The sequence below is a fragment of the Spermophilus citellus genome (genome assembly GCF_964194105.1).
Source record: "Spermophilus citellus genome assembly, chromosome: 4".
Classification (NCBI taxonomy): Eukaryota; Metazoa; Chordata; class Mammalia; order Rodentia; family Sciuridae; genus Spermophilus; species Spermophilus citellus.
In genome coordinates, this window is record NC_138185.1 from 103,649,037 (window position 1) to 103,664,899 (window position 15,863).

The 15,863-nt window shown below is 44.1% G+C and overlaps 1 protein-coding gene across 5 annotated transcripts in view; it reads right to left on the minus strand.

The window, feature by feature from the left end:
• TBC1D2B (TBC1 domain family member 2B) overlaps positions 1–15,863 on the minus strand; it is a 76,663-nt gene that overhangs the window by 40,827 nt on the left and 19,973 nt on the right. For all 5 annotated transcript variants that reach the window (XM_081293523.1, XM_081293525.1, XM_081293526.1 and 2 more), the window contains one exon: positions 8,017–8,185. In XM_081293523.1, the coding sequence (XP_081149649.1) occupies positions 8,017–8,185 (169 nt within the window). The remainder of the gene's footprint in view (positions 1–8,016; positions 8,186–15,863) is intronic.

A 15,863-nucleotide genomic window follows, 5' to 3' on the forward strand; every position in this document is an offset into this window, starting at 1 on the left:
TAACAGTTCCATGAACCACATTTCAAGCAGCACCTCCACCTGAGACCCTGGGGCAGAGCTTGGACTTCTGGGACACTGAAGGGCAGGAGGGAAGCAGACTACCCTGGGCCATGATTCAGCTTCTTCCCTCTGACCACAGGCCACATCAGAGAAACATCCCCACCTCCACCCAGGACTTTCCTGGGGTCCACCTCCTCTTCTATCACACTCCTGCCACAGTGCCTCAAGGCCTGCCATGACAGTTCGTGCCACTTGTGCAACACACCCTGTTCTGATGTCCTTACCTTGCACTGGTCTTTCCCTCTGGCAGGTCTTCCCCATCCCTCAAGTGTAAGTCCAAACTCATCTTCACAGCAAAACTTTCCCTCACCAGCCTTCCCCAACCCACATCCTTAATGAATGAGCCACTTCCTCCTCAAGACTCCCAGGGCAGAAAAAGCTACCAGGGTTAGTCTTTATTTGCACCCTGCAAATAAAGAGGACTTGCATGCCTGCCTGCTTCTCTCCAAGAAGGACACACACACCTCACAGGCATGGAGGGACTACCTCTCCCAGCAGCCTCCCAGCAGCCCCACAGTGGAGGGGAAGAGGACTGGGAAAGGTGGCTGGGCGGGAACATCAGGCTACACTCTCAGGGCAGTCCTCCAGAGCAGTGTCTCTCAAACTGTGTATGATGACTCACTATGGGGCTATGATATTAAAGGAAGGAGCCATGAAATCAAATTCAAGGGTCATAAGATTTTATTTTGTTTTGTTTGTTTTTACTGGGAATTTAACCCAGAGGCACTTTAGCACTGAGCTATATTCCCAGTCCTTTTTCAAATTTTGAGACAGGGTCTCACTAAATTGCTTAAGACCTCACTATATTGCTGAGGATGGCCTCGAACTTATGATTCTCCTGCCTCAACCTCCTAGTCGCTGGGATTACGGGCATGTGCCACCATACCCAGCTGAAGAGCATATTTTAAGAGACTGACAGAGAAAATGGCACTTAATTCTACTAAATGTAGCAGAGACAATTTTCAGTTCTACGCACACACCAGTAGTATACATTTTATATTTGCTATGGGTTTCCTGTAAAAAATGTGAACAATGCTGTTAGAAGTAAACACCATTCCCAGGAGGCCAAATGGTAAGGACCTTGATGAGAGGCCCTGAAGCACTAACAAGGAAGGGCAAGGCACAAGACAGGTGGGAGTGGAGAGTGCACCCCACAAGTGCACAGGGTAAGGGACAGACAAGCCTCAAGCAGCAGGAAGAGCAGAGCAGTTCTGCCCAGTAAGGGTTCTGAGCCCTTCCTTCATCACCCTTGCTCGGGTGTGTTCTGGAAACCCATCATGTGCCAGACACTATGTGAAGTGCTGGAGAAACCCCAGGGGACAAGACAGACAGGGCCCCTGCCCCAGTGGAGCTGCCAGCCTTGCAAGGGAGGCAGACTCCAGATAAGTAGGCAAAGAAATACAGTAATTTTAAATGGTGGCAAGGGCCATGAAGGAGAAGGGGATGAAGAGGCAAGGTTCCCCTGAAGGGTGAGCTGGAGGAACCAAGAGGCACCACTGGACCCTGAACATCACCGCCAGCAGCATGTTCAGAAGCACAGCCTCTACCCTAAAGCAATGAGAAGCTTCTGGAAGGTTGAGATAATGGAATGAATTGATTCAGGCCACTAAGAATAGAGCTCCTGCAATAGGTAGACCCAGGACTGCAGAAAATGCTCATAGACCCCTAACCAGACCCCAAATCAAAGTAACAGATGGCCTGGGCCAATTGCTCCTTCAGTGGCCCAGACAAGGCACGGAGGTTCTCTGAGCCTGGGTTCCTTGCTGAATCAGATGACTACACATCCCAGCCATGTTAAGGTCTCTGAGTCTATAAGTGAAAGTCATCACTTCCTGATGACTGCAGTGTATCCATGGATCAGTGACATGCAACAGTGGCCCTTGATGAGCACGTCCCTGGAAGTCTGTGGATGGAATCGAGATCAAGAAGACTGCTAAGCATAACCTCATGCTCCCCAGGGAGCTGTCAGGAAGACTGGGCGCTGATGCCAGCAACACATGCACAGCCCAGCCAACTTCCTGCAGTCATTGAAATGCCGCAGGCCCAGAAGCTAGTCACCTTCCTTTATGCTTCCCTCACTAAAAGGCCTGGCTTTGAAAATGTGTGTGTGTGAGGCAGCTGCATGGTGACTACATTCCCCTTCCTTCTTAGCAAGAATAGAGCTGTGCCTTACAACAAGGAAAATACAGATAAATACAGCTTTACCATTACGGACATGAACAACTTCCTCAAATTCACCATACATCTGGGTACCTGTTTGGGGCTGCTGTGCACTAGGGATAAAGAGATAAATCACCAGGCATGGTCCTCGACAGAAAATCTCTGATTCCTGGGAACAGCAGTCATGCACACAATTATTTATTCTATGCCTGAGGGGCCAAGAAAGAAGCAGAAACAAAGGACCAGACTACAGAATACTGCAGGGCCAGCAGAAAACCCCTCTGAGGCAGGCCTGGAGGGTGAGCACATCTTCTCAGCCAACTGTGCTTCACACCCACCCTGGAAAAGGCCCCTTCTCCACTGACACACAAGGAAGGGAAGACCCACTCCACTTACTGGCTGTGAGGAGTTGGAGAAATGGCAGGGGCAGCAATGCCTGGAGGACTGAATCCTGTAGCCACCATGGCACTTACAATGAGCCAGACACCATGTGAAGCAGTTCCTTCTTATAAACACTGTTTATCAATGGAAAAAATAAAGCTTAGAAGTTAAATAACTAACTCAACATCACATAGCTAACAGCAGAACTGGGATTCCAAAATCTAATTCAATAGCACTAGCTACGATTGCCCCCTCTCCCAAACAGAGGTAGAGCTAGACCCTGAGAGTCACCAGTCATGCATCAGGAACAGCCTGGCACCCAGAGACAGATGTGTAGCCCAGGCCCACACAGTCACAGAGCACTGCTTGCTGCTGTGATGCTGAGGCAGCCTAAACACACCTCCTACACACCCCCAACACGCTCAACTGCCACAGGACTCCCAGCACACTTTCTCACTCCTGCTCACATGCTCCACCCCTGAGAATGTACACTCAGAACATGCACCAGCCAGAATTCCACAAGAGATCTAGTTATTTTATCTGATATGATCTGGACAGTTAGTAGGTCAAATGAAAAGGTTATTAAAGGAAATAAAGTAAATGTATAAAAAAAAAATACATGTACCTAAAGGACCATGTAAACACATACTCATCTACCAGTATACTGATGTGGTCCAGCTGGGACTCTTCGTTGAGTCTGGAGCTACTGACAGCAGTCCCCTTTACTTGCTTGGATAAATCACACCATGAAACACTGCCTGACCTTTCCAATTCTGTTTCCCTTTGCTTTGAATGACCAACCAACCAAACGACTGACTGACCAACTGACTAACCTATTTACCTACCTATTTATTTAGTAGTACTGAAGACTGAATCCAGGGGTACTCTACCACTGAGCTACATCCCCAGCCCTTTCCATTTTTTATTTTATTTTATTTTGGTACCAGGAATTGAACCGGGGCACTTAACCAATGGGCCATATTCCCAGCCCTTTTTTATTTTTTAGAGATAGGGTCTTGCTAAGTTGCCCAGGCTGGCCTCATACTTAAGCTCCTCCTGCCTCCTAACAAGCTGAGATTTACAGGTGTGCACCACTACATCAGGCTCCTGTTTTATGTTTTTTTAAAAAGTGGAATATGGGCTGGGGTTGTGGCTCGGTGGTAGAGTGCTCTCACATGGCATGTGTGAGGCCCTGGGTTTGATCCTCAGCACCACATAAAAATAAATAACTAAAATAAAGGTATTGTGTCCATCTACAACTAAAAAATTTTTTTTTAAAGTGGAACAAAGGCTTATGATTGTAAAACAATCTAAGCATAGACTCTTGTAGGCTTTTAACATTTTTTTCTGGTTTTTTTCACAACTATGTCACTCACATCCTAACAGCAATTTTTTTTACATACCTCTATTTTGTTTATTTATTTTTATGTGATGCTGAGGATTGAACCCAGGGCCTTGCACGTGCTAGGTGAGCGCTCTATCGATGAACCACAACCCCAACCCAACAGCAATTTTTTTAATGACTCATCTTTATCAAATTTTCCCTAAGCATATGACTTTTTTTTTTTTTTTCACTAGTGGGGCTTGAACCCAAGGGTACTCTACCACTAAGCTACATCCCTAGTCCTTTTACATTTTTATTTTAAGACAGGAGATCAACTAAGTTGCTAAGGGTTTTGCTAAATTGCTCAGGCTGGCCTTGAACTTGGGATTCTCCAGCCTCAGCCTCCTGAGTCACTAGGATTACAAGCATGCACCACCATACCCAGCATACAACTTATTTTTCATCAAAACAATTCCTTTTCAAACTTTGTGAGTTTACTAATTAATTAAATGACATAATTACAATAACAGATACAATAGGCATTAACTAGTTAGGAACAAACCCAGTTGACTTTGGGCTAGTCTGCAGCTTAACTGGGGAGCACAGTCTGGGGCCATTAGTCTTGTGCAGTTGTGGACCCTGGCACTACAGAGGGAATTTAAAATGTTGGTTCATCAGGAAAGTTTCATAATAGCTTCAACTCTACTGATAAACAAATTGAAAGCACAGACAAACATTCAATTATCCTGTAAGCCCCGACTAAGCTCTATTATAGTGCCATTATGAATCCATAAAAATAAATGTAACTTTTGAGCCATTTGTTTATAACACAGGGATACAATCATTTTATTATTATAACAACTTTAATAACTTTAGAAATAATAAAATGATTTTGTTTTATTAGCTCAGTGGCAGAGCACTTGTCTAGCATGCATGAGGCCCTGGGTTCAATCTCCAGCACCACGGGGTGGGGGTTGGGGGTAGTCTCTTTATGCACTGAAGACATTTTAATTAGCAAAACTTATTATTATTTAAAAAAAAATTTTGTGGTGCTATGAATCTGGGGCCTTGTGAATGCTAGGCAAGTGCTCTACCACTGCCCCAAGTCCCAAAACATTTAAACAAGTAAAAAGACAAAAGGGGGGAAAATTACCCATAAACACCTAAGATCTCTATGGCAATTGATGAGCATCACTTATAATACAGTGGTCCCACAAAGCTCTATGAGCTGGGTCTCCCCAGTAGCCACTCTATTGATCACCCACTACATGCTAGGCATTGTTTTAAGCAGTTTACATGTGCTAACTCAGTATCATCAAATCTATCTCATAAAGTACATGACTGTTATACCCATCTCACAAATGAGAAATGGAGGCACAGAGTGTTAAGTAACTTGCCAAGACATCCAGCTCCTAGGTGGCCCAGCTGGGAACTAAACTCAAGGTGTCTGGCTCTTCGCTATGCCACACTGCATATGGACAGATGATAATATGAGTGATGTTTAATTCTGAAGATGCTTTGTCAGTTGTCCCCTGTGAAAGTGACACGTGTGACTTTTCCTAGGTAGAGTCATTCAATAACAACCGTCAGCTGAGGATACAGAAAGCATACAGTATTGCAGGTCTGTCTCCATCTCATTCCACTATCTAACTCTGAGGTCAGACAAGGCTGCTCAGGCATGACAAGCTGGCAGAGCAACAGATCTCTAAATGCAGTCTTACAGTGAAAGGTGGAAGGAGCACTGGGTCCCCAATGAAGGGACCTGGTTATGCTTTTTAATTCTACCACACACTTACAGTGTGACCTTGAACAAGTCATTTTAACTCTCTAAAACTCTGCTTTTCAACCAGAAAAATGAAGGGAGGGGCTCTTCACGGTTTTCTGACATTTTTTGAAGCATAGAATCCATTCTTTACCAGAAGCATGAAACAGGAAGACATTGCTGCTTTAGTGCAGGTGCCCTGGAGAAAAAGCCCCACCTCACCTTCCCCCACTTCCCCTGGGTATATGGAGACAAGTGGGACTCCATCAAGATGAGAAATACACACCAGGCAGATGGGCATATGGGAAGCCAAATTCAGGGGTGAAGAGGAAGGCAGCACAAATTCTCAGGGAGTAAGAATTTGGAGAAATAGCTGCCCAAGGAACAGACCACTGTTATCCTGTTGAGAAACTCAAGTGTTAGACTAAGGAGCCTTGGGGCTCACCCTGCAGGTTGAAAGCTACCAGTGACTCTTCTGAAGCAGGGTGACATGAGATCAGAGCTGGTCCAAGGAGGATAGAATGGCAGAATGTGTATGGAAGCCCACAGAGTAGGAACAGAAAGGCAGGACTGTTACCCAAGCAGGTAGGAGAAATCAAGGCCACTGCAGAGGTCTCCCTTTCAAATGCCGGTCTTCTGAGGTCTGGGGACCCCTGCCACTTTCTACTCAGTTCTAATACAAACCTCTCTGAAGAACTAAAATCACACAGAATATTAACTTCTTTTTCACACCGAATTCAACCACAAAGATACAAAAGAAAGTAATTAAGAGAAAAGAAGCCACTTTCTGAAGCAGTGTGCCCTTGGATGTTAGCTTCCAAGGCCGCCCTACCACCATGTTGAACACCCAGCGAGGGCTCTGGAGTGCAGCTAGTCAACTTTATACTGACCACTGCCTTGGGCCCTGCAGCAGAACTAGAAGTTTCCAGGTCTCCCACAAAGCATCGTCACTACAACTTTCTATTAATCCTCATTTTATAACCTAAACCAGGATCCTAAGGTTCTGTGGCTACTGAATGGATTATTCAAAAAAGCAGTAAATACAATTTCCTTCAAAGAACACACATAATTCAATAATAAAAAATTAGGCAATTAAAAATAGGCCAAGCTGGGCACAATCCTAGCTGCTCGAGAGGCTGAGGTAGGAGGATTAAGAGTTTAAAGCCAGCCTCAGGAAAAGAGGCTGAGGCAGGAGGATTGAGTTCAAAGCCAGCCTCAGCAAAAGCTAGGTGCTAAGCAACTCAGTGAATCCCTGTCTCTAAATAAAATACAAAATCGGTCTGGGGATGTGACTCAGTAGTCTAGAGCCCCTGAATTCAATCCCTGGTACCACCTACCCCCCAAAATAGGCCAAGGATCTGAATAGACGTTGCCTAGGGCTGAAGATATAGCTCAGTGGTAGAAGGCCCCTGGATTCAAGTAGAAACAACTCAAATGACGAACTGATGAACAGATAAACAAGATATGGTATAACCAAAGAAGGGAATATAATCTGGCCATAAAAGGAAATAAAGTATTGATACAAGCTACAACATGGACAAACCTCGAAAACATTATATCAAATGAAAAAAGCCAGACACAAAAGGTTTCAAAGAATATGACACCAATTAAAAGTAATGTCCAGAATAAACAAACACATAGAGACAGAAAGATTAGTGGTTGTTTAGAGGTGAAGGTGAGAAAGAGGAGGGGGCTAGAGAAATAAGAAGGGATTACTAATGAATATGGATGAAAATGTTCTAAAACTGATGTGGTAATGGTCACACAACTCTGTAGATACACTAAAAACCACTACACTGTATATTTTGTATGTGTGAATTATATGGTACATAAATTATAACTCAATAAAGCTTTCTTTAAAGACAAACAAATTGAAAAAAAAAATCACCTCCATTCTCACGCCATGCACAAGGAGAGAACAGAAATGCAGAGCACAGGCCCTGGGCCAGCCCTGGTGTTTGGGAAAGGGGCAAGGCCCTGGGGCAAGGAGCTCTAGCTCAGCAGTCTGGGAGCCTTGTGACCTTAGACACACACTTCTTTAGCAAGTTTCAGAGTCTGTGAAATATCAAGCATATGACCTACCTCAAAGAGTCAAGCAATTAAAATAAAACATAAGTGTGACAATGCTTGGCAGAGTATCAGATAAGAATAGGCAGGCTATTTGCAAGTTTAAAAAAATGACCTATGGGAAAGTACATTGAAAAAGACAAAGAACTTTCATCAATGTAAGGTGGTTTTATAATTTCATATCCAAACATATAACATATGCTATAACAAATTATCAAAAATAATACATTTTCAATTTCATACGCTACTTCCAAGGACTCACTTGAGCTCATTACCCCACTGTTTCAAAGAGTAAAAATTGATGGAATTTGGATGCCCCGGGGCTGGCTGACTTGCAGCTTGTTCTCCCACCAGCTCTCCAGGCATCGTTTCCACAGCTAGGACATTTCTGGCTTTTTCTGCAGAAGCATTTGGGTTTGGGTAAATTAAATCTGAAAAGAAGGCAAATAAATGTCGGTTACTTAAAGAAACCTGACATCCTACACAAAACACTAACTTGATGTACAATATATAAATCTCAACTATATGTACAATGCCATATTTTTAATGTATACCATATAGGAACATAATTTGTGGATACATTTGGTGTTCTGAAACCATTTTATCCAAAGCCAACCCATGTTCAAGAAAAAAAAAAAAAGGTTGTAATATGCTTCAAATCATCCCCAGTCCTTTTTATTTTATTTTTTAATTTTTAGACAGGGTCCTGCTAAATTGCTTAGGGCCTTGATAAGTTGCCGAACTTGTGATCCTCCTGCCTCAGTTTCTCTCAAGCAGTTAGGGCTGCAAGCATGCGCCATCATGCCCAGCTAAGTCACCAAATATTAATAGAGTTGGTCCAGAGGGAGGAAAGACTAGGATTTTCCTCCAGTTTGTAGATAATTCAAGCATAAAACTGTGTCCAAGGTCCACTCATCTATACTGATAAGGAACAATTCCCAGGAAAAACTGCTATGTGAAAAAAAGCAAAGCACAGATCCGATTATACTCTACTTCCTTTCCTTTAAGAAAGTGGGAGGAATACATTTATTAACATACTTGTTAATATTTGCAAATAGTGACACTGGAAAAGTAAATTTGAACATCACAGGATAGTAGTTCAGTAAATTCACAAGCAAATGCACTAATGCTAAAGCACCAGAGAATTTTTTTTTAATATTTATTTTTTAGTTCTTAGCGGACACAACATCTTTGTTGGTATGTGGTGCTGAGGATCGAACCCGGGCCGCACACACGCCAGGCGAGCGCGCTACCGCTTGAGCCACATCCCCAGCCCCAGTATTCTACCTTTCATGTGGGAAAAAGGAAAAAAAGCCAGGCACAGTGGCATGTACCTGTAGTCCTCTGCCACTTAAAGTAAGACCATCCTTCATTTCCTTACAATGTGATGAAAATCTAAGCAACTGTTATTGCAGGAGGTGGAAAGAGAAACAAATTATATAGCCATTTTCTTCAATTTATTTATATATATATATATTTTTTTGAGAGATAGAGAGAATTTTAATATTTATTTTTTAGTTTTCGGCGGACACAACATCCCCGTTGGTATGTGGTGCTGAGGATCGAACCCGGGCCGCACGCACACCAGGCGAGCGCGCCACCGCTTGAGCCACATCCCCAGCCCCAATGTTATTCTCTTGTTTAAAATTTCCCATTATAAAATATTACTTTTAAAACAAAGTTTTGCCAAAAACATTTCTGACTGCAAATATTTTGTATTCTTCCAAATGATATAACCTCACTGAGAACAGGGCATGTTTGTAACAGAATTTAATATTACTTCACAATAATCTATTTGGTCTAAACAAAGCATCCCTACATTAGCAATATCAACCATCACTCTTCCTGCAAAAGCAAAATCAGAATGGAACTGCTGACCACCGATATCCAAGAAGATTAGTTTCTGATCAGACTGGCATCCAACCAGAGTCATTTAGGACAGACCTCCATAAGGGTCACAGAGCACTGGTCCAGAAAGCAGGGCACAGGAAGTCCTGGGGGGCACTGGCTCTTGGGGATCAATGTAAATGGGAACATTGGGTTTGCACTTTGTAGGCAGAATACCAACTTAACCTTGGCCAATGTCAGCATGGGCAGGGAGCCAGGAACACACTGAGAAAGTGCTTGGGTGTGACATGAGTAAGAACATCTCATGGGGATTTTGCTCTGGCCAGGGGAGCCGACACACAGTTTATGGCACAGTTCTGACCTGGAGAAGGCAAGAGGATGTATTGGGGGCATAAGAATCATGGGCTTGAGTCAAGAGGCAAGAAGTTACAAACTAACACAGAGTTACAGATCTTAGTTCAAACCACTATCATGTATTAATTGAGCACTGGGTTCAACAATCAATGAGACAGAGCTCTTGCCCTAAAGAAATCACACCTAAAAGGTGACCAAAAAAAAAAAAAAAAAAAAATCACACTCCAGGTCAACACACAACACATCGAATCCCTGGTAACCAGACCCTTGCTCTGAGCCTTGGGTTTCCAGGAGACTAAGAGAGAACAAGGAGGGGTCCGACTCTCAGCTCCAACCACAGTGGCTCCTCTCCTCACTCTTTTATGTGCTAGGGTTCCCCTTAATATTTCATTTGGAAAAGAGGTTCCAATAAGCAAAAGGAAAAAAGTCCAGACACCACTAATCCTGCCCAGTCTCTAGCTACTTTGTCAGGACACTACTGCCCAGAGTCAGGGCTAGAGGCATTACCTACCTCTACAGTAACAAACATAGCAGGCCAAAGAGAACAGATTGTGCTCCTAGAGCAGGGCACGCACCATTTGTAAGTGAGTATGTCAATCATGGGCAATGGAGGAAGCTCTACCCCTTCATTTCAGAGAAAGGTAAAATACAGTCCCAAAGGTTGGTCTTTCCCAGACCCAACATGGGCAGAGCATTACAATACTAAACCACCCCAGGAAATAAACACAACCAACTGTACTCATTTCTGTAACCAGCCAAGTGTAGCTCTCTTCCTGTGTGGGCTGGCAGCAAGGCGACATACAACCCCTCTGCAGCACGGACTGTCAAATGCTCTGGTGTGGCAAAGCATCTATTACCAAGAAAACCCCAGACCTTGCAGCAATACTCAGCCCATCCTGGAAGAACTTCCTGAGGAAGCCAGGGGCTGGGGGATGGGTGCAGAAAGGGACTGGACCAGGGAAGCACAGGCTGCAGAAACGATTTCTTAAACTCATTACTCAAAAAATAGGCTATTTCCTAGCTTAATATATTTTTTGCTGTTATTGTTATTTTTGTCTAATTTTTGGTTTTTTAAAGACCAAGTGAGATTCACTTGACTGAAAGCAGAGCTGCTGGCTTCTCCTCAATGCGTGTACTAACATTAGCATTCAGGGAACTGCCTTGAGAAGGCCATTAAGGGAAAACAAACCAGGTCATGGCAACATTTCCTTGGAAGACTCTGAAGCGGATGGACTGGTGTTCAAGAATGTGTCCTTTGTCTTGCAGCTGAGTGGGGAGAGTCTGTGCTTGAAGGTGTTCAGTGTTTAGGCCTCCTCTGTTCTAACATTTTTAGATACCAAAGAGACCACTCCAAGGGTGTGTTAGACTACAGTGCCTACACCTCCTATGTCCTGATTCCAGTGCAGTGTCTAAGTTCAGTGACCCAGGAAGGCCTCAGCTTCTGCTGTGACTGACAGTCTCCTGTTTGTACCTGGCCTGTCTCTGTGAGGCCTCTCTCCCCTCCTGCTCCTACCCTGCTGCAGCAGTCAGGCCAGGCATTCTGTTAGCAGCCTCTGCAGACAGCAGAACCGCAGGTCTGCAGCAACACCCAGGAAAGGAGGAAGAGCCCTGGGAAAGGGCAATCCATCATCCCCACCTGCCTCAGTCATCACGACAGGTGGGGAGGACAGGACAGACTTAATCTGAAAGTTTTTTTTTTTTTAAGTCAAAGTGACTTTTAAACCAGCTTGTGAAGGAGAAGTCAGGAGCAGAAGAGATATCTTCCAAGTGAGGATGTGGTGTGCATCCAAGCACCAAAGAGAGGCAGCAAGCCCCTAGGTTCTGAGACCTCCCAGGACAGGCCCGCCCATGTGTCTAGTTAATGTTCCTGTCTGTCCCCCAGCCCCACCAAGGACACAAACCATGAAAACCTGAGCCCTGACTGATCCACCAACAGCTGCATACCTAGCACCTAGTTCAGAGGACAGATTCAAAACAAAAATCAGCAAAATGGTTGAATGAACAAATTAGAAACTTCAACTCTCTAACAAAGTATAGCAGGAAAGGCCTCCTGTGAGTTGAGGAAATTAGGAGGGAGGTAGCAGAGGTCCTTCAGTTCTCGACAGGTTATATGCACCGTCCCTTCTGACTTCCCTCTGAGCCACCTCCACTCGACAGACTCCCTGAGTTGGCAGAAAGAGCACGTGACTCCACTGCTTCCCTCCCCTCTCTCCCACACCTCCCTGCTCTCTTGCCTTCCATTTCCGCCCCCGGACCTTCCCACAGACAATCCACCCCTACCTTCACCTGTACCAACTCCCACCCAGACACAGGCTTAGGATCTTTCTACTGGACCAACCCTAAGCCTGTTCTGGACGGTATCCTCTCAGAACCTCTCCACTGGGCTTCCAGGTGCTCCTCCCAGAAAGAGCTGGACTTTAGCCCATGCTGCCTCGAGAAGGCCGTTAAGGGAAAATCTCCCTCCAGCCTTCCTCCCGCACACTCATACTCTTTGATGGCCTGATTTCCACAGAAACTTCAAACCAGAAGGAACATGGTCAGAGAGCTCTTTGTTTCACAGTGGGGATGCCAAGAGCTCAAGGTGCCTTGAGCTTTCTCCATTAAATCCTGGAGAAAAGACCTCTTGGAGACAATACTAGTGATTACTGTGACTTACACTTTAAAAAATCGAATGGCATTTTTCAAACAAGATGACAAAGCAGCAGCCTCCATGCTCACCTAAGGATGCCATGCAATAGCTGCTGCCTCACCAATGCCAGCTCTGCACTTAGCCAGAGGTTTCCTTCTCACTGCCTGAGGCCCTGAACTGCGCAAGCTGCTGAGGAGTGAAGGGGCAGCTCCTCCCCACCATTCTTCTGCTCCCACACAGTTGCTAAGTGTGACAGTTAAACTACACGATGGGGCTGCTGCAGGGCAGGAAATGTGTGGTCAACCCTCAAACTATCTTTACAACATAATTTTGTGCAAGAAATATTGTCTGTATTCACTCAGGTACTCAGGTATTCAGCCTGTTGCAGTTTTAGTTGCTTTCATGCCCCTAATCTCAGAAAATTGTGAGAAGAACCAGGTCTTATTATCCCCAACTTGCTGGTTTATTGGTTCATGTAGGAAATGAGGTAAACACAATGGGATAGACATATGTTTTTTGTTTTGGTTTTGGTACTGGGGATTGAATCCAAGGGTGCTTAACCTCAGAGCCACATCCCCAGCCCTTTTTTATTTTTTGTTTTGAGACAGGGTCTCACTAAGTTGCTTACAGCCTTGCTGACTGAAGTCTGACTTCAAACCTGTGATCCTCCTGCCTCAGCCTCTTGAGCCACTGGCATGCGCCACCATCCAGCTAGACACATTTTATAATGAGCTATTTGGATTCTGGCTACCCCATTCTCAACAGTTATGAAAGCGGATAGACCACTGTTCCTTTCAAGGATTAGTTTGAAACTATCCATCCAAACATGGAAGACAATGGTGAATGGTGTTTGAGGTGTGAAACACTTTGAGAGGTCAGGCTGCAGAAGGGAAGGAAGATAAAAAAGATGAAGCAACTACAAAGTCATCTCACTTTCTCATACTTGATTGACATAAAGCTGAAAATTCAACCACACAGGTAATAGTCCCTTACTCTGAAAACATAAATTCTAAAAAAACCAATAAGGTAGGCCATTATGTGACAGTGTCAGCTCACTATCAAATACTCATTCCAGCTCTTACTTAGACCTTGATTTTGAGGGTGGTCAGGCACTAAAACACTGGGCTCCTCAGACTCCCTTCCAGCCATGTGACACAGTTCTAGCTAATGAGGCATAAGCTTAAATTTTCTGGTAAAACTATCATCCTTTTTTTTTTTTTTTTAAACTCAAATTTTAGAAAATCTTTTTTTTTTTTTAAAGAGAGCATGAGAGAGGAAAGAGAGAGAGAGAGAGAGAGAATTTTTAATATTTATTTTTTAGTTCTCGGTGGACACAACATCTTTGTTGGTATGTGGTGCTGAGGATCGAACCCGGGCCGCACGCATGCCAGGCGAGCACGCTACCGCTTGAGCCACAACCCCAGCCCTCATCCTTTTTGATATAGATGCCACCACCAGGAGTAGGAAGCCTGAGTAGGAGAGCTAGTATACTTTAAAGATGAAGAACACAGAGTTAGAAATAGCCTGGTCTTCTCAATGGTACTGGTGAGTTACTATTCCAGCCATGGACAGTCTATCATATTGAGACAAATAAATCCCTATCTCTAAGTCCTTGTGAGTCAAGTTCTGATAATGCAGCTGAATGATATTTAACAATTTTCCCATTTATCCATTCGAAATTATACCACCACACATATGAATGAGTGTGTGAGTGTGTGTGTGTGTGTGTGTGTGTGTGTGTGTGTGTATAAATCTTTACTTAGTAATTGGTTCCTTAGTTAGTCCTCAAGGAAAAACTATGAAGAAGGATGGACAAACTCCATCCCACAGGCAAGGTTTGCATTCTGGTACTGGAAGGAAAGTGACTTACTCAGAATATGGCTACCAGTTATTATCAGAACCACATCCTCAAGCCAGGCCCACAGGGCTTCTTCCACTAGATCAGATCGCCTTCCAAGATAGTCAACTGGCTATCCATGGAAAGTGCAAATTCTCCCTATCTTCCCCCTTAGGTGCTAGAAGAGTCCTGATGGGTAACACCCAATAGACTACAAATAAAAGTGTTCTGAACAACAGGCTGACTAGGAGATAAGAGCAGGAAAATTGTTTTTTCATGCAAACCAGAGTTACAAAGATCATTCATAAGTTCTAGCTAGTTAACATAGTTAAGCTATGTTGAAGAGATCACTATGAGCAAAGTGTCAGGGCATTACAGGGCACTGCCACATAATAAACTATTTCTTATCCAGTTCTTCTCTCTGATGATGAAGAAGCTAAAATACAGCCTTTTCTTCTTAACTTCCTTCATTTGGTTTTTTTCACTTCCTCAATAACTAAAGTCTTGAAAATGGCCCAGTGGCTTAAAGTTTTATTATTTGTTCTTAGAAGCTATCTGAAAATTGGTAGGAGTCTAAAGTTACCATCATTTCTACACATACACCTTCAAAGGCACTCTATTGTACTTTATCAGACAAAGTCCAAAATTCCAAAGACAGCTATCAAGGCTCTCCCAGGTCTGGGGGGGGGGGGGGGTTGGGTGTGCCCCAGGCTTGGCTCACTGATCCCTGCAGCCACACTCACCTGCAATTCCATGGAGGCCCTATGTTCCAGCTTTCTTGCCATGTCTCCCTTCCTCTATTTATCTGGTTTAATCCTGGTCTTCACATCCTCAGAGAAGCCCCCAGTTACCCTGAAGTTATGTTCAACCCATGCATGGGCCCAGGGTTCCCTGCTCTCCGCTTCCCCACACTAATCTCTCACTTTTCTTTACATGACCACCATGCTAGACTAGAAACATCAGGAGAGGGGAGACCAGGCCTGTCACAGGTGCCTACTTTGCTGAATAAATAAATAAATGTCAAATGGCACAAACTCTAAATTCCCACTCCTACAGTTCCCAAAACAAACAAAGGGAACTCAGAGATGGGCTTCAGAGGTTTTCTCTGGCTCCCTAGCCTCAGCATTTGGGCTTGAAAGAAGGCAGAATAGGTGTTATAAAGAGACTAGGACTAGGTGCTACCTCCTTTCAGTGTAACATCTCTGAGTCTTTGCTAGAGAGAAGCATTTTATGTCCCCAGAGTAAATGAACAGAGACATATTGAGTTCTTTCTGTGCCAAAGGCATGAGCCATGATCACAAGGGCTGCCAGTTCCCCTACAGGGTCTCCAAGTGTCCCAAGTCACTTGGGAACTGAATTATAGAGCTTCTTTCCATGGAAACATGAAAACAGTAGCTTTTTAAACACTTAACCTTTAGTGAGTAGACTCCTGAACTAAACA